Here is a 19,871-nt window from a genome sequence, read left to right as displayed (position 1 = left end):
GCAGTGCGTTCCGGCTCTTCTTTACTACTGATGTATTGCGGATTTTTGTGGGGTTCTAAAGTGAACTGAAAATATCGACTTGTGTAGGTGTGTTTGCACAGTTTCATTTGCAAGTTACAAGGGCATCTAAAAACGACAGGGAGTCTTCTGTTTCAAGGGTGAACTGAATACTCGTTGGATAAATTTAGATGAGAGAATAATTGTGACTTATGACCTCTTGACACTCGAATGACAGTCGTTGAGACGTATCTGTGAAAGATTTTTGACTGCGGCTGCAATGAATTAAGAGCTTGTTCCTCGATGTGTTTCATTGTTATATTTGCTATGGCGACAGACATGGGCACAGGGTTCCAAATAGTGAAACGTTTATGAGAAAGTTTGCATATTTAGCAAAATTAATGCATTGTGATAAGGCAGAAAAAGAAGATTCGCACCATATGTCTCTGGAAGGGCCCAAGTGCTTCAAATGCTTTTCTCCTTTTTTTTTCGTTTTGGAGGATCGATAGTTACCTTGGTTCGGTCCTGCCAATTAGAATTACGTTAGAGCTCGTCTGCACGTAAAAAGTGGCGCTAATTGGTAACACCGTGAATATAAAGGGCATTTTAGCGGTGACACGTGGCTATATACTTTAGAGCTTGCCGTTGAATGAGTGCCTTCATTTCATTTTGTGTTTTGTCACGGCCGCTAGATGAAAAAGCTTCATCCAGAGGGCGTGGTTTTGTAGAGCCCATCTATATGATGAAAAAAGAATGTTTGTCGGGAAGGAGAGCGTACATTATTGACTATTTAAAGGAAAACAAAGGTGCTCCGTGACGGACACAATTCGTGTTCACTATAATATCAAGCATTTAAGAAAAAGTAACGAGAATGCCACCGGCATCGCAACAGGAAATGTTCATTCTAAAAAGAGACAGGGCGTGCAAACACGGACACAAGAAAGAGATCAGGACACCACAAACGCCGCTTTTCTCCTTTTTACGTTAGAGCGTTTGTGGTGTCCTGATCTCTTTCTTGTGTCCGTGTTTGCACGCCCTGTCTCTTTTTAGAATGAATACGTACCAACTAGCTCAGCTCTCTGTTATTCTAAGGAAATGTTCATCACGCTTAAGCGAGTTTTGTTTCCATGGCGAGTAAGGCATTGAATGTACATGAAAGCGCTTGTTATTTCTATAAAATGAGTTTTATGACGTAGAATTTGAAAGAAGTTGCACATTCAAGACAAAACCACCATATATTCATTGCGCAATTTCGTCGTCGCGCCATTAGTGCCAATAAATCAAGCCATGTGACACCGACAATTTAATGGTATTTAGGCACTTGATATCTTAATCTCTAATTACATTAGAAGCGTCCCAGTGAACCAGGTATAATTTGCATGTGCGCAGGTAAGTGCATTAGATTTGCCCGTGTGAACATGATAATAACGTTACAAACGGTAAACAACACTGCGAACTCTTGTTCTGGACAAACATGTATGTAGCACTGCGTACACAGCTGGATGAGCTGCTATACGTAATATTTTTCATGTCACATGCACTGTGCACCGACGTCTGTGGTCAAGTCACGCGGCGCATTGTCATTGTACACAGCCCCTTTTAGACTTCCCCCGAGAATCAAACAAATAAAAAAAAAACAATAGCTTGTTTTGAAGATTCCGAAATATCTCCTTGCTCTATTGCAATAATCAGAGGGGGCAAGAAAAGAAGAGGGGTCAAACTGACGACCCGTGAAAGCATCTTTTCTTTCGTCCAAAGCCGCTTCACTGGAAGTGAACGCAGAGCCACAGAGCACGCGGTTTGCGCTCTTTCAGTTTAGGAGTAGATGGGTGAATACTACGTATTTCTGGAGTAAATGAGAGAAAATCGACCTCAGACCACCTCTTGAATTGAAATAACAACGTCTGAAAGGCCCGTGAACGTGTACGCTGGATTCTCGGCGACAATGACCGTGAAGCAGTTACGGGGGGGGGGGGGGGGTCAGGTCGGCCTCAGGGGGGGGTTACAACCCCCAAACCCCCCCCCCCCCCCCCCGTTGGTGCGCCACTGACGGGAGCAGGTAAACCACTGCCTCTGTTGCACTACGACAAACAGCGAAGTAACACCACCTGAGCTAGTGACGGCGCCACGCGACTGTTCGCGTTAGATTTAAGGCCAAATCCCATATGAGTGAAAATGCACGCGACAGCGACGAGCGACCCGACGTATATCGCCTTCGTGCAAGCTGACGCTTGCATGGGCATACCCCATACACGTGACGGCTTTGGCGAGCGAACTCCATTGTTGCTGGCATGAGGCCGTATGCTTGTATAGCAAGAGCGCCGCACTTCGTTGAAGCCGGAATCGTTGGACTGCTTGCTGTTTTTGCTCGACAATTTGTAATGTGTGTATTATAGACTATTCTTCGTCTGTCGTTTGATCATATTTGATATGCTCAACAATGTGCCAAATTACCGGAAAACGATGCTTTTTTTTCGCAGCGAACCTTCAAAAAGCCGGGCCGGGCCGGGCCGGGCCGGGCCGGGCCCGGGATTGTGTTTTCGTACGTCGGGCCGGGCCGGGCGGGCTCGCAGCCCTTTGCCGTCAGGCTCGGGCGGGCCTTCGACAAAGTCAGCGGGCCCGGGCCGGGCTCGGGTTCGGAAATACGGCCCGTGCACAGCTCTAATGCGAACTGCGCAACAAGTTGGTTGTTGAATGCATGCAACCAATTACAAAGGGCTCTGCCATAATTCTTCATCGTTATCAGCCATAGCATCAGCAAAGGGCACAAAATGCCTTACAGGTGTTTAGCGGGTACCACGGCTCTCCGCAGAATGACGAAAAATTGCATAGTGGGTGCTTCCCTACTTCACAAAAATTATGATGATTTTGGAATTATGATGATCATGGAAGCCCATAAGGCTCCCATGATCCATTTCCTCAGGGTCTCAATAAAGTTAATTCTCTCTCTCTCTCTTTCTCACTTTAACATGTGTTATAAAGCGTGGTGGGAGAGTGAAATAATGACCGGGCGTCACACAATGCGAATTCAGTAACTTGTGGGTCGTTTAAAGCTTAACCATTACAAAAGGCTCAGCCATAATTCTTCTACGTCATCAACCGTCGCATATTAACAAAGTGCACACATGGTACCTCGCTTCTCCGCAGAGTGACGAATCATGTCGTGGTGGGTGCTTCCCAACTTCACAAAAACTATGATTTGTGTATGTTACTTATGATTTATGTACGTTGCTAGTGTACTTGTATTAGTACGCCCAAGAGAGTTTATACGGGCTCTAGAAATGCCGCTCTTCCAGCTTATCGCTGTGTCTGTGCTGCGCTTTCCGCGCAGGCCTGGGTTTTTTTTTTTTTTTTTTCTCCGGCTCGAACAATTGACACACATTTACTACTTTAGTTGCCGAGCCGTTGTACTATGATTTCGGCCCGATTCTGACAACTGATCTCCGCAATACATCACACGCTGCTCTACGATGTACTACGCGTATATATTAACTGGACAAACTTGTGCACATGAATAAAACTAATATTGGTGTGATAAGAATAATAAGTTGTTGCGTCGTCCCCGCAATTTCAGAAGACAATGCAGGAATGTTGAAGTAAATTTTATTCTGGAAAATTACACTTCGCCAGAGGAAGAGGCTCTTTTTACCAGGCCCAATCAAAACCAGTTCTAATATTGGCTCCACCTGTCTTACTTTGCCCCTCGCGTGCTTGGTGGTCTTGCCGACAGTCGTGCGCCTCCCACGTCTACTTGACGACCGGCTGCTCGGAGACTTCCTCATCTTCACACGCCTTGCTCCGTGCCTTGATGACGCGTGACTTCGGGCACGGCGACGTTTTTTGCCGCGCTTCGAGGGTATCGTGGTTGCCGAGGTAGAGCTTCTGGATCGGGCATGTCGGCTAGAGCACTGCACAGGCCCGGGTAAGGGGTTGTTGGATCGGGCCCGGGCCGGGCTCGGGCCCATGATCTTCGGGCTCGGGTCGGGCTCGGGCCTGAGCCAGGCCCGTATTAGGCCCGGGTCACATACGTATATGTTTAATTGCGTGTGTACGTTGTGTGGCTTTGTTTTTGTTGTTTTGTGGGGTTTAATTCCCGAAGCAACCCAGGCTATATGAGACGCCGTCGTTGAGGGCTCCGGGTAATTTAAACAACCTGGAGTGCATTGGCGTGCATAGAAATTGCACAGTACAAGACGTCTACAATTTTGCTCCATCGGTATGCTACACCAGATTTCAAGAAACGCCTAATATAAGTTTCCGCCATTATAGTGAGTGAAAGACGTTCTTGGGTACCGTGTAAGGAAAGCAACGGTAAACTGCCTAGATTAGTGTATATAAGATGTGCGCGTTCGTATCTAGGGAAACATTTCGAGTATGCAGCTACGCTCGCATGCCCGTAGACTGGCCAACGCGACTTGTGAGTCATTAATATCTCAGGAGCTGTTTTTCGTGCATTTTGAGTGCAATATGCGGAGCGACTCTTATCACAGGGCGAACGCCGTTGTTGATTTTGCCATTACTAGTGGTGAGGCGCCAGACCATAGAGACACCAATTTCCCCGAGTGTGGCTCAACTGGAGTGATCAGGATAGAGAAGCAATCCGGGAGTCTGGGAATAACCAACACGCAGACTGATTAGTTTTATTTAAAGCACCCTTTATTCAACACACCGTTACTGTACACACGTCTGACACGAGGACGGTGGCTCGCTCGTTAACGGGTGTGCCTTGCTTTGACAGATCTATGGCCCTGCGGTGGCGGTGACTCGGGGAAGAAACTACGTTTTCATGCTCAAAACAACAAAGAACCTTGTTGTTTTGAGCACGAAAACGTAATGTAGATTGGGTGCAGTTGCCTGCCGAGGAGTCAACACGACAGCTTTAATTTATGTAACGCTGCCCAGCCTGGTGTAATCCTCCCAGAAGCAGCTAGAGCACGTTTTTTTTTTTTTCATTGCATTGTGCGATAGATGAAGTTTGCAGGAGACTTTCTACTTTTACTCAACAGCCCTAGCTCGTATGCAGTTGATGTAGACTCAACCTAAAAATGTCTGCCATGCTTTTTTTCTCCACTTCATGCAGGTATTATATTTTGTAGTTGTTCTTTGAATGCAGAAATGAGATGGCGTGGTTAGCACTGCGTGCGTACATGAAAGAGCCAGCTATGACTCCAATTATATTTTATATTGGCCTGCAATCATTTCGCAAGAGTGTTACGCGCGTAATTCACCGAAAGTATACACAGTACCAGTGAAAGTCGTGACATTGAAATAAGTTCCTAAAACAATCTCTAGAGAATATATTAAATGCGAAGCATTTCTTAGCGAACTTCTGCGACTTTGAGCGTATCTATCTATCTATCTATCTATCTATCTATCTATCTATCTATCTATCTATCTATCTATCTATCTATCTATCTATCTATCTATCTATCTATCTATCTATCTATCTATCTATCTATCTATCTATCTATCTATCTATCTATCTATCTATCTATCTATCTATCTAGCCGCCTACGACTTTGTGCTCTCCTGGCCGTTTCGTTAATCGGATGTATACCAAAGTTGGTGTGTCATAATATGGCCTTATTACGAACATAAATGACAGGTCATATCATGAAAATCATGACACGCAAGTCATGAACAGCATGATTTACATTCCACGGCCTTAGGCTCTTGCGGCCGTTCCGTTAATTTCATATACACCAAAATTGGTACGGCGTGACAAGAATTCATGACGAACATAATGACAGGTCCTAACATGCAAATCATGGCTCGCATGTCATGTGCAGCATGATTTACATGACATGGTCTCTGGGCGCTCGCGGCCGTTTAAATGAAGGGATATATACGAAAACTGGTATGACGAGACATTTCTGTATAACGAAAGTAACTGGCACGTGGTAACATGAAAATGATGACATGCATGTCATGTACGACATGATTTACATGCCACGCTCATGGCGCACTCGCGGTCGTTTCGCTAGATTGATATACACCACAATTGGAATTGTGCGATGTGACTGTACGAAGAACATGAATAACAGGCGGTAGCATGAAAACCATGACATCCGTGACATGTATGTCATGATTTACATGCCACGCTCATGATGCATTCGCGGCCGTTTCGCTTGCATGATATACGCCAAAATTGGTATTGCGCGACACGACCGTATGACGAGCGTACGTGAGAGGTGGTAACATGAAAATCATGACATGCAAGTCATGTACGACCTGATTTACATGCCACACTCATGGTGCGCTAGCGGCCGTTTCAGTAGATTGATATACACCAAAATTGGTATTGCGCGACGCGACTGCATGACGAACGCAATTGAGAGGTGGTAACATGGCAATCATGACATGTAGGTCATGTACGACATGATTTGCAAGCCACACTCATGATACATTCGCGGCCGTTTTCCTAGCTTGATATATACCAAAATTAGTATTGCGCGACGCGACTGCATGACGAACATGAATAACAGGTGGTAACATGAAAACCGTGACATGATGTCATGTATGTCATGTTTTACATGCCGCGCTCATGGCGCATTGGCGGCCGTTTCGCTAGCTTGATATAAACCAAAATTGGTATTGCTCGAAGCGATTGTATCACGAACGTAAATGAAAGGTGTTAACATGAATATAATGACATGCATGTCATGTACGACATGATTTACATGCCATGCTCATGGCGCACTCGTGGCCGAATCGCTAGGTTGACATGCACCAAAATTGGTATTGCGCGATGTGACTGTATGAAGAGCATGAATAACATGTGGTAGCATGAAAACCATGACATGCTTGTCATGTATGTCATGATTTACATGCCACGCTCATGGTGCATTCGCGGCCGTTTCGCTAGCTTGATATACACCAAAACTGGTATTGCGCGATGTGACTGTATGATGAACATTAGTGACAGGTGGTAACATGAAAAACCATGATATGCATGTCATGTATGGCATGATTTACATGCTACACTTATGGTGCACTCGCGGCCATTTTGCTCGTTTGATATACACCAAAATTGGTATTGAGCAATGTGACTGTATGACGAACATACATGATAAATGAGAGGTCTTAACATGCGAATCGTGTTATGCATGTCATGTACGCTATGATTTACATGCCACTGTCATGGTGCGCTTCCGGCCGTTTTGTTAACTGGATATATACCAAAATTGGTATGGCATGACACGAGTGCGTGATGAACATAAACGACAGGTCATGCATTGTATATACCAGAATATGCGTTTCATTGGCATGGTGTATACTAGATTGTGCATGCATGCGTGCATGGCAAACATGCGATATATGGTGGACTAGATGCCATGGCATGAATGATTTCATTTGGCTCAAAGACAAACAAGGCGATGTATGCAGCTCTTTGCTGGCTGCTTCGCATTACATCGATTCTCACAGTGCGTGGGATCTGCCGAATTTTTTTTGTGCGGCAGGTATCTTAACAATAACCGAAGTTTGGACAGTGCCTCCTTTATGCTCAAGGCATAACTAGCTGAAACGGGCCGGGCCGGGCCGGGCCGGGCCCAAACCTTTCGGGCCCGGGCCGGGTACGGGCCACATTTAAGAACACCGGGCCGCGCTCGGGCGGGCCGGAGCATGGCATTTTCGGGCCGGGCCGGGCCCGGGCCGGAAAAATCGGCCCGTGCAGTGCTGTAATGTCGGCGGCGTTTGCTCCGTCTCTTTCTTCCGCGGCTTCGCTCCGACCGAGAGGCCGAACTTCCACGGCTTCGGCCTTTACGCGCTCTTCCTCCATGACGACTGCGGGATGAGTGCATCGATCGGCCGCGGCTCACCCTCCTCTTGGCCCTGCGACGCTTTGGAGCGTCGCTAGCCGTGTCGACGGTGCCGCTCGGAGAGGAGCTTCTCGGGCGCTTTCTACGGCTCAATCTCCGGGCTTTAGTAGGGACTGCTTTGCTGGTGGTAGGGCTTTCAGCCTCGGGCTGCGCTACATACTCTGCCTTCCGCAACTTCCGAGCCGCTGTTGCCGCGATGGGCTTCGGCGCTAGCGGCTCTACGGACACGGCCTTGGGTGGTCGACCGCGTGGCCGCTTGGCAGCCGGGGTCTCGTTGGAGGGCCCAGGGGCATCGTCAGCAGCTTGGGGCTTCGCTCGCCCGGCCTTGGGCGGATCCTCCTTGCCGTCTTCCTGCTTCTTCGGCATGGCGGCGTCGTATCGGGTCTTTTTGCACTGGCCACGATCCCGAACTGCCCGCTCTCCCTTGAGTAGCCGCCGGCTGGGAAGCGGGAGCCAGGAGAGGGCTTCGGTGCAGCAGCGGCGAGATGCCAGCTGATGCAGCCGGCCGGTCTGAGCGCAAGCCGCGTTCTTGTCTCGTGCACCGCGTGCCTGTATTTCTTCTTCCTCGGCGTCGCCATTCGTCGCGTGGAGATCTTTAGAGCATTTTAATACACAGCGCAATGTGCAATGTTAATAAAATCACATGCTCATATGCATGACAGGAAAACGCAGGGAAGCAACCCAAGCAACATTTTATCCTTGGCAAAGTGTCGACCAGACGTCGCTGGCCAACTGCACAGTCGTTGGCCCAAGCTTGGCACCCATTGAGGGCCGGTCTCGGGGATTGACATTGGCCTCACGTGGGCCTGCGTCGGCACCCAATGTAGGCACGTCCACCGTGGCCGACGAGGCTGAGTGCATGCCGCTCGCGGGTTGACCAAGGCCCGACCTTACATAAGCGTCGATTTACCGACGGCCGTAGGTCGGTTGCGGACGTTCCTCGCAAGTAGTGCTCTGCTTTTTTTGTGTGCATGTTCTAACGAAACGCATCAATTGTTTTTCTGGTGTGTTGGTGCGTGTCGTATTTAATGTCAACGGGCAGATTATAGAGGCGTTTAACTCTGTCTGAATTACGGGCGGAGTGCACATGTAAGACGGAATTAAACGCCTCTAACGGTCTGCACTTGTTAGCGTGTTAATACGTAACACACAATAAAGAAAGACATGAATATAAGTTTTCTCTCTTTAGATATTTATTTTGCAATTGTATAAATGCACTAATTTTACGTGCAACGTTGTTCGCACGGAGCGTTCGCATCAGCCCTTGTGCAACGCAAGCTTACAGTCCATGGGATCGCTGCATGATAGCGCTGACATACATATAAGACGGACGGCATTCCTGTTGGATCGGCTCCCTTCTTTCGGCCAGTTCTCGTGCTCTTGGCCCTGAACACGTACGCAGATGCGACGTTTTACCGCCGAGATGTGAGACTTGCATTGTTGTTCTGTCGGGAAAAACTGAAAGAAACAACAATGAATAATACTGTGAGAAAGGTAGACTATTTACTTGAATAGTTGCACAATCATGTCGCGTTATAGTAACTCTATTCACACAACTAAACAAAATAATTTTGTCACAGTACAAATAAGAAAAACACTGCACTTACAATAAATGCGATTGTGCTGAAATTCTGAGAAGTGCTTCAAGCTCTACAGCGCACAAACTAGAAAATATGTGGGGACAGGATGGATCGAGGTTTTCGTGGTTGATTTGGTCGTAACGGCACTGGAAAACAAATGATACAACAAATAGATTAATGAGAACACAATCGTACCTTCAAAGCGGCCGCGGGCCAGTCACATATACGCAGTCGGCATTTACAGTACACCTGCGACCAAATTCAATGTGAAAAGCGATTGCGTGAGACTTTTGTAACCAAGCATGCATCTTACCACAGTTATTTTCAGTTGGCAAGACCATCGCAGCACGCTATCCACACTTTACAGTCCTTGTTGCAGTGTTCTCTAGAAAAAACGGCAAAATATGTCACGGTCTTACAATATATTGTAAGACCGTGACGTATCTTGCCGTTTTCTCTTATAAGATGCCACAAATAAAAAAGAAGAAAACCTTGTATATACAGTGAAACCTCGGTGATACAATCGCAGCTCATACGAATTTCGCGGTGATACGAATTTTTCGTTGGTCCCGGCCAAGGCCCATTGGCCTGCAATGTAATGGAGTACGGTTGTTGCGAACCGATTTTCACCCAGCGACGTTTGATATGCTACCACCCAGGTACGAAGAGGTGCTCTCCGCGCTGTCGTGGAAGACGCGCCAAGAATGTGCGAGCGCGGGAACACAAGCGTGGGCATGCGCACCGCACCGCCAAATCGTCAGAATTAGGGTGTAAGAAAAACTTTTTTCTTATGGTCAGAATAAACCTTCAGAGACGCGTAACGGCCTCCGAGATTGTGTGCGCGAATCTTTGAGGATCTTATGTGCCTCCGTGTGGCTTCGCGTTTAGATTACAGAGGACATTAGCGCCATGCTTTTTTTTCTTACGCATCGACGCGGGCTGCTGTCGTAGTACTGTGTTTACACGTGCCTGCCTCGTGCATCAGACACCCTATGAAAAGTGGTCGTGGACCGAAAAGTGGTCGAGGACGGTCTTGGCGAAGGAGTCAGGATTCACAACATCAACGTGCGCGACCGTTGAGGTCGCACTTGTGCTGCCACGGCCGTAAATCTCGTAAAAAACGTTCGCAACATCTCCGCGATAAGAAAATCATAACACAGGACCGTGGTACTGTAATTCTGTGGCCTTGATCCATCGCGTCAAAGCGCTTCTTCTGTTATTTTTGCTGCAGTGCTCCGGTGTCATGCAAAAGAGCATACTAAAATTTGGAAGGATCGAGCTACTATTGTCGCGGGTCACAACGCACCTGGTTCATTAATTAAATACGCGCGTACGCGCCGTATATTAAAGTAAGAGTGCCAACATCTAAAAACTTAACTGACAATCATTCAGGGTTTTTCCTGACGCTGCTGTGGCCCTGAAAAACAATAAATGTATATGTACGCAAGCTTTCTTTTGTCGCATGCTAATTTTCCATGCTTTCTGGTGATACGAATTTCGGATGATACGAATATTTTTGGTGGTCCCGTGAGATTCGTATCACCGAGGTTTCACTGTATATTTGCCCGTCAACGAAGTCTGGGGTCCACAGACAAATATAACCGCCGTTCGCCTGAACATCTGATCTGTCAGCTAGAAGAGATTGACGCATCAATTGTGCAAATAAAATTTAATTTTGTCGCTAGACAAGACTCACCATGTGATACACGTCAGGTAATAGAATGCCACTTAGGAGTTCCCTTCAAATCTCGACAGTGGGAGACAGCCGCGCGCCTCCAGGATCAAGTACCATAATCAAGGCAAACGAAATGCTTCTCTTTGTGTAGTGTTTCAGCGCGTCCTCGCTCGAAAGAGCTACGATTTGGCGGGAACTCACGCACGGAGCTTGCTCCCCTTCCCAGCGTTGTGACAAGGAAAAAAAAAACAGCGAGATTTCCAGGGTGCGTCCGGCTGCACGCCCCGCCTGCCTCGTAACAGGACGGAGGCCGGCACATTCCGTTCCTCCTTTCAGGTCTTGTCATTCTTTCTGGGAGAGGGATGTGATGCATGTAGCGTGTGCTTTGGCGTGTGCTCTCTCTCCAAAGCCGAAACCACAAGGCCCCATCTCGCCACTTTTCTTTTTCGGAGGAACGCACGTGTTATATCAACTCTGTCTGGAGAAAAAAAAAAAAAAAGGGGCGCGACATTTCCACTGAAGCACGTGCCTAAACATTTTAGGGCAGCGCTAATGCGTCCAAGAAGCGAATCGAATTTGAACTGAATTGCTTTCGTTGTTAACACAAAATATCGTTGGCAACCCAACATTAACAAAAATTAACATGAAAACCAGAAACTGAGTATCAAGTACGAATTTTAAGCTTGTTCTTTGCGCGCAGTGTAACTCTTCAGAGTGTGCGGACTATCGAATTCTGGCTCTGCAAGCGACGTATAGCTTATGACCGTAGAAATTATCGTATTTTTACGCTAATTTCGTGTTTATTAAATGCGAAGCATTTCTTAGCGAACCTCAGGCACTTTGGCCGTTTCTATCTACGTATCTATCTATCTTTCTATCTATCAGCCGCCTACGACTGGGCGCTCCCGTGGTCGTCTCCATGACTGGTAGTATACCAAAAATGGCACAGCAGGGGCTGAATGTATGACGAACAAGATTCACTGGTCATGACATTAATAACGCAAAATACCTGTCGCGTACGTCAAGAAACCCTTTCTCTCAGTCACGTGTGGCACATACCCGCATACCAGAGTTCATATTATGCGGGTATGTGCCACAGGCGATACATAGTGTGAACCAACTCAGTAACGGCGAACACGCACATTCACGCGCAAGGATAGTGATAATAAAAATTGTTGGGGTTTTATATCCCAAAACCACGATATGATTATGAAAGACGCCATAGCGAAGGGCTCCGGAAATTTTGACCATCTGGTATTCTTTAACGTGCACCGAGGTCGCACAGTACACTGGCGTCTACTATTTTGGCTCCATCGAAAAGCGACCGCAGTGGCCGGGATCGAACCCACGACTTTCGGGTCAGCAGCTGAGCACCGTAACCGCTACACCACCGCGGCGGACGCAAGGAAAGTGACAGAGCTGAAGACAGAACACCCCTGGAAGACGCTCAACTACCATCCACTCGTCCACGTGGTTCGCAACGGTGACCACGTGGATTACAAAAAAACCGGGGTCAATGCATTCCTCTCATCATTACCGGTGACTTCAACATTGACTTATCGAGACCCAACAACGCCTGGTCCTTATACTGCGTGAAAGACGGCTTGGATGTGGACAGGGCATCAAAGAACCTGGCTGCCAGGTCGCGAGGACAGGAGGCATTACAGATAATTTCGTCGTAAGAGGCATCCAGGATTTCTACCAGCTGTAATATAACTCGCACTTCACTACACACACACCCCTCGTAGCCGCGATCACGAACGGATCCGATAAGAAGTCCGGTCCAGCTGCTGGTACTCACTGATAACAGTGATGACCTTGTTCAAGAACTGGCAAGAACCCTTTCTACACATAGCCCCGCCACGGTGGCCTAGTGGTTATGGCGCTCGACTGCTGACCCGAAGGTCGCGGGATCGAATCCCGGCCGCGGCGGCTGCATTTTCGATGGAGGCGAAAATGTTTGAGGCCCGTGTGCTTAGATTTAGGTGCACGTTAAAGAACCCCAGGTGGTCGAAATTTCCGGAGCCCTCCACTACGGCGTCTCTCATAATCATATCTTGGTTTTGGGACGTTAAACCCCAGATATTATTATTCTACACATACACACAGGTTCGTGAAACGTGCGCGCGTTCTCCGTCATAACGGACAAGTATAATCACAACTCTAACGCAACTGTAATAACTGCACCTGTGACTGTGACGTACGCGCAGTGCGCCTGCGCGTGCCACTCGGCTGCGTGCAATATGTCCAGGAAAACTTTCCTGAAAGAAGGTTACCTGCGAGTAACGCCCGCCCTGCGCATCTGTGTTCCTTCTTTGTCCGGTTCGGATTCGCGCTATCCTGTATTGAAGAATATAAGCACTACATATGAGCTTACCGCGTCTGGTGTTGGTAACACCCATGTTGCTGTTGCCATCGTTACGGAACTGTACACAACTGGTTATATAATATATATTCGGCTATTCAACACATGAGTGTGTATGTATGCCACTTCCACATTTCTTTAGCGTCATTTCGCAACGTTTCGCTCAATGGGAAAAATTACGACACAGTCACCATCCCACGCATGCTTCGCATAACATCGATTCCCACGGTACGTGGGATCTGCCGAATTTTATGGGAAAGGAAAACTTTTTTGGACATAGATGATATTGTGATATATTAGTATTAACGCTGTTGTGCCAGAGCACCTTACCGAACGGGGAAACGAATAAACACGTGCACTTCGTTGGAAGTTCACGGCATCGCGGTCAGCGTCTGCCCTGCGTCCAAGAAAAGGCCAGCACCTGCCACCTGGAAGCAGGGATCAACCCCTGCATGCTTTGTCTGCAATCTCGGAAAACGGCGTCTTCGCCCAGCCGGTCCCGTCAACCGACGCCAGTCGTTTTTCCAAGCTACTCAGCTACGGAAAGCAGCATTCCTGAGGACGATGGAAAGGCTGGTCAGCACCATAAGGGGAGACGTCAACACCTGCTACCTAAAAGGCTGGTCAGCACCATAAGGGGAGACGTCGACACCTGCTACCTAAAAGGCTGGTCAGCACCATAAGGGGAGACGTCAACACCTGCTACCTAAAAGGCTGGTCAGCACCATAAGGGAGACGTCAACACCCGGGACCAAAGAGCCACCCTGTCAACAATGGACTGGTCCCCTATTTAAGACCGGCCTTGTCCGTTGTTAGAGAGACGCCCCAGCCGACTTGGTCGAGCTGGCAGGCTCTATCCTGCTATAACCTGCTATAACCTGCTATTACCTGCTATACCTGCTATAAACGTTGTTACCGTTTTATAAACGTTTGGCCTCCTTGCTCTTCTCCTCAACGATAAGTCCGATCATCGGCTACATCGGTCCGCCAGCCTCCCGTCTTTCCTCGACACGAAAACACCACTTCCTAACAGTGGTGGCAGCGGTGGGATACGCTACCTTCATCTCATCGTTCGACACGCTGGGATACGCTATATACTTCATCTCATCGTTCGACGCGCTGGGATACGCTACCTTCATCTCATCGTTCGACACGCTGGGATACGCTACCCTCATCTCATCGTTGGGCAAGTTGGGATACGCTACCTCAACATTTGGCTGCACGGGGATACCCTGATCCCTACGTTTGGAGAGCCGGATCGAATCCCTACAGGCCCGAGGAGCGAGGACGACCACGACACCGCTCGACGGCAGCCACGAGTTCGACCGGAGTCAGCAACTTTGGTTGGGTGAGTGCCCAACGTTTACTGGTCATTTCGCCAGACAGGTAGATGTTAGGAGAGAGTTTTGTGTTTTTTGTTTGATTAATTTTACTCACTTTAAACCACGATATTAGTTTTAAAGTAAGAGTAAATGTTGTAGAAAGGCATCACGAGGGACGAGATCGCGATGGAGAAATACCTAGTACAGGACCTCCTTGAAATTTGTGACGACTTGGGCATTTCCGCCGGGTCCGCAAAAACAAAGCAAGCGATTCTCGCGGTGATGCGGGCGGAGAATGTGACGATCGAGGAAGCTGACGAGACTTGGGAGGATATTTGTGAGAAAAAGGAGCGCAAAAAGCGAGAGGCGGAAGAACGCGAAAGGCGCGAGGAGAGGCAGCGAGACCATGCTCTTAAAATGAGAGCTTGATCGTAAGATTCAGGCGCTGAAATGGCAACGAGCACAAGGCCAACTCAGTATCTTCGAGATAGGCGATGACATTGTGTCTTTTCTCGGTAAGTTTGAAAAGGTCTGCGGGGAGGTTGGTGTTAGCCAAGACCTTTTGGTAGAGAGGCTTGTCACGTTGCTGCCGCGCCAAACTGCATGCGTTTTGGAGCGCTTATCCGCTGAGGAAGCGCAAGACTTTAATAAGGCCAAAGATGCTTTATTGCGCCACTTCGCTGCTCCAGGTCCCGCTGACTGCGAAAGTCAAGACGATAAGTACAGTGCCAGGGCGCTGCAGGACGAGGAGCGGAAGATTGAAGAGCGTCAAGGCGCGAAGAGCAGGATGCAGTTGGGCGTCGCGAAGAGAGGGAGTTGGAGGAACGCGAAAGACGCGAAGAGAGGCAGGCTCGGGAGCGTCGCGAGGAGCGAGAACATGCTCTCGAAATGAAAAAGCTTGATCGTGATATTCAGGCGCTTAAGTGCCAGCGAGCACAATGCCAACTCAAGATCTTCGAGATAAGCGAGAACATTGCACCTTTTCTCGTTAAGTTTGAAAAGATCTGCGAAGATGTCGGTGTTGGCCAAGACCTTCTGGAGAGGCTTCTCGCGTTGCTCCCGTGCAAGGTCGCATCTCTTTTGGAGCGCTTATCCGCTGGGGAAGCGCAAGACTTTGATAAGGCCAAAGATGCCTTATTGCGCCACTTCGCTGCTCCAGGTCCCGCTGACTGCGAAAGTCAAGACGATAAGTACAGTGCCAGGGCGCTACAGGACGAGGAGCGGAAGATTGAAGAGCGTCAAAGGCGCGAAGAGCAGGATGCAGTTGGGCGTCGCGAAGAGAGGGAGTTGGAGGAACGCGAAAGACGCGAAGAGAGGCAGGCTCGGGAGCGTCGCGAGGAGCGAGAACATGCTCTCGAAATGAAAAAGCTTGATCGTGATATTCAGGCGCTTAAGTGCCAGCGAGCACAATGCCAACTCAAGATCTTCGAGATAAGCGAGAACATTGCACCTTTTCTCGTTAAGTTTGAAAAGATCTGCGAAGATGTCGGTGTTGGCCAAGACCTTCTGGAGAGGCTTCTCGCGTTGCTCCCGTGCAAGGTCGCATCTCTTTTGGAGCGCTTATCCGCTGGGGAAGCGCAAGACTTTGATAAGGCCAAAGATTCCTTATTGCGCCACTTCGCTGCTCCAGGTCCCGCTGACTGTGAAAGTCGAGACAATAAAGACAGCGGTGAGGCGGGTCGTGAGACGCTAGAAATCGAGTCTCGTCGTAATGCGCTTGAGGAAGACGCGCGTCGCGGGGCACTAGAAGCCGAGACCAGCCGCGAAGCGCTAGAGGCCGAGGCCAGTCGCGAGGCGCAGGACGCCGAAGTGCGTCATAGTGAAGAGGAGGCCGACTTCGAAGGCCAAGGAAAGGGTTGTACCCGCGACATTGGTACACCGCCACCAATAGAGACAGCTCAGGGCGAGCTAGCTGACTTAGATTGTGTCGGGACTGCCGTTGGGTCAGATGCACAGACACCTAGCCGCGGCCCCGAGAATCAGTTGAGCCGTCTCAAGCCTCGGCAAAGCAAATCGAATGCAGCGTACTTGCGAGTACGAGTGCCGATGCTGCGAGCATTCAAAGCAGTACCGAAAAGAAAAGGCGTCGGCGAAAACGCGTGAAGGCGAACGCGAGAGCGACGAGTGGCGTTAAGCGCACTAAAGTGGCTAGGCGCGATGACGTCATCTCTAGAGACGCCACGTTAAAGGCAAGGCCTCAGAAATCGAAAAGGCTCGCTAAGAAAAGATTGAAGTTCCGGCCGCTGCTGAGATCTAGATTAAGCGTGAAGCATGTCGCGAAGACCCGAATTTCAAGTAAATTCAAGCGCCGTAGTTATCGCCTAATCTCTCCTCCGCGAAGAAGCGGCAGGAGCGCAGCGAGGTGTCGCGTACACCGGATTAGCGACAAAGGCTGTTCCCCGCAGTGGAAAAAGGGTAACGGCTTAGCCCAGAGGGGTACAATGGGCAGACAAAACCGCTGGTATGCCGGTTTGTCTGAGTTCGGCGACCACGGTACAGAGGTAGCCGCTACTAAGTGTGTCGGACGGGTTTATTCCCTGTCCCTTTGTCGAGATCGGACCCCTCGAAAAGTGTGGAATGCGCGGCTCCCCAGAGTTCGTCTAAAAGGGGTGCGTTTGGAGACACCCCGGGATAACCGCAGCCTAAAGATGGATTGACATCTTGAAAGAACTTAGCGTGTTAATGTGCACTAATGAATTGAGGAGTGAAATTTTGTCATTTGTCCCTTTCCTCCTCATTGTAGCAGACTTTGAGACATTTGTTTGGTTATTTGTTTCTTTTAATATTTAGAGCCATGACCGTCAGCGCTAGTGTAAAAAGCTGTTAATTGTTTTGAAGGAGATGTAGGCTGAGTTAAAAGCCTCCGTTTTAGATACGTTGTTTGTCTTTTTATAGCTAGAAACATAACCGTTAGCGCTCGTGTAGAGAGCTGTGAATTGTTTTAACGACGATGTAGGCTGAGCGTTAAGAGCCTCGGTTTAAGATACCGTTGTTTTGGTATTTAGAAGCGCGAGCGTTAGCACGCGTGAGAGGAACTGTTCGTTGTGCTTACAGGGATGAAGGCTGAATGTGAAAAGCCTCTGTTTAACATGCCTTCTTACGTATTTTGCAGTACGTGTTGGTATACGCGTCAGTGTAATTTTGGTTTCTCCTTGATTTGTGTTAAACGCGTGAGTTTGATTTTCAGTTTATTTCGTTTTGTGTTAAACGCGTGAGTTTGATTTTCAGTTTTACTTCGTATTTAGTTTGAAGCGCTTTGTTTTCTTGATGTAATACTCATTTGCCGAGTGCAATGAGCGAGAGCGTTTCAGCGCAAAACTAGTGTTGTTTATCTTGAAATATTTGTTGATAAGCATTCAGAACACTTGCGAGTGGTGCCATGGCGCACGATTTAGGGAGCACTTAGTGAAGTGTTTGTAGTTTTGGGGCAAAATTGAGTCTTCTCCAGCTGCTTCGATCGTCCCCAATCTGCCGATGTCACCCTTGAGAATCGCTCGCGAAGAAATTCTGATTGGTTTTAGCAGTGTCACGTACTGACACTTAGCTAGAGGCACGTCCTCATTTTGGTACTCTTCCTGAGATACGTTGCTCGTGATGTTTTAATTTTAGCTTAGCGTAGTCTCTAGAAAATGTTTTGATCTTTTATGCTGGTCTGGCGATTTGATCAGCATTTGGAGGGCACTTGCTTTGGCCAGAGTGGTTTGGCTTTGTGTTGCTTCTTGGCAGTTCCAGGAAACTGCTGCTGTGCCGCGGAGGTCACTCCTGGTCACTCACATTTGACAAGGGTCAATCAGCATCGCATCGTCCGAGCTGCGTTTGACAGCTCGAACTCTGGATGCATTGTCTTGTGGCGGGGGTGCTGTTGTGCCAGAGCACCTGACCGAACGGGGAAACGAATAAACACGTGCACTTCGTTGGAAGTTCACGGCATCGCGGTCAGCGTCTGCCCTGCGTCCAAGAAAAAGGCCAGCACCTGCCACCTGGAAGCAGGGATCAACCCCTGCATGCTTTGTCTGCAATCTCGGAAAACGGCGTCTTCGCCCAGCCGGTCCCGTCAACCGACGCCAGTCGTTTTTCCAAGCTACTCAGCTACGGAAAGCAGCATTCCTGAGGACGATGGAAAGGCTGGTCAGCACCATAAGGGGAGACTAAAGTCCCTAGATTTTTCCCTGTTCTTTCTTAAGTACCGACAACCATTGAAGCGCCGGCGACGAATCTCATTGGCTAACGCTCGTTTTCGGTAGCCATGTTCTTCCTAACTCTTTTCCAGCAGCTGGTGAAACGCGTCCCCCATTCACTAATGACAGGGGGTTGACGGGAGGAGAAAGGCGCGTCGCGGTAGCATATTGTCCGCTGAAAGATGCGTGGCTAATGTACTTATACGCACATGGCTTTGTAAATCTTCCAAGTTAGGAAGAAAATGGCGTCGGACGCCAGCTGCGCGTGAGAGAGGGCAGTGAAAGGAGGCAGTTGTCGGTACTTTCTAGGGACTTTAGGGGAGACGTCAACACCTGCTACCTAAAAGGCTGGTCAGCACCATAAGGGGAGACGTCAACACCTGCTACCTAAAAGGCTGGTCAGCACCATAAGGGAGACGTCAACACCTGGGACCAAAGAGCCACCCTGTCAACAATGGACTGGTCCCCTATTTAAGACCGGCCTGGTCCGTTGTTAGAGAGACGCCCCAGCCGACTTGGTCGTGCTGGCAGGCTCTGTCCTGCTATAACCTGCTATAACCTGCTATAACCTGCTATTACCTGCTATACCTGCTATAAACGTTGTTACGGTTTTATAAACGTTTGGCCTCCTTGCTCTTCTCCTCAACGATAAGTCCGATCATCGGCTACATCGGTCCGCCAGCCTCCCGGCTTTCCTCGACACGAAAACACCACTTCCTAACAACGCATAGGGGCTATTGCATCCGAAGACCGAATCAAGCATGACAATATTCGATTCGATATTCCAAATGTTTAATATTCTCACACTTCTACCATTATATCTGATGTCCTCCCTTTGTCATGCGGCTCGATCAGATCAATCATATATTTATATTCACGACCGTGCTAAAGCGTGAGCACCGTGCTAGCGTTCCAGAGTGCCGAACTGTTCCAC

General features: G+C 48.6%; 1 protein-coding gene across 1 annotated transcript; it reads left to right on the top strand.

Moving 5' to 3' along the window:
- The first annotated feature begins 14,945 nt into the window (after positions 1–14,945).
- On the top strand, positions 14,946–16,399 carry LOC119378949 (trichohyalin-like). Its single transcript, XM_049412008.1, has 4 exons — positions 14,946–15,096; positions 15,449–15,532; positions 15,919–16,291; positions 16,390–16,399. The coding sequence occupies exons 1-4, from the start codon at positions 14,946–14,948 to the stop codon at positions 16,397–16,399; spliced, it is 618 nt and encodes a 205-aa protein (XP_049267965.1).
- The last annotated feature ends 3,472 nt before the right edge of the window (positions 16,400–19,871 follow it).

This window comes from Rhipicephalus sanguineus, chromosome 1, assembly GCF_013339695.2.
Source record: "Rhipicephalus sanguineus isolate Rsan-2018 chromosome 1, BIME_Rsan_1.4, whole genome shotgun sequence".
NCBI classification, from domain to species: Eukaryota; Metazoa; Arthropoda; class Arachnida; order Ixodida; family Ixodidae; genus Rhipicephalus; species Rhipicephalus sanguineus.
Note: the sequence above shows the minus strand (reverse complement) of the source record. Positions and strands in the feature narration are given on the sequence as shown.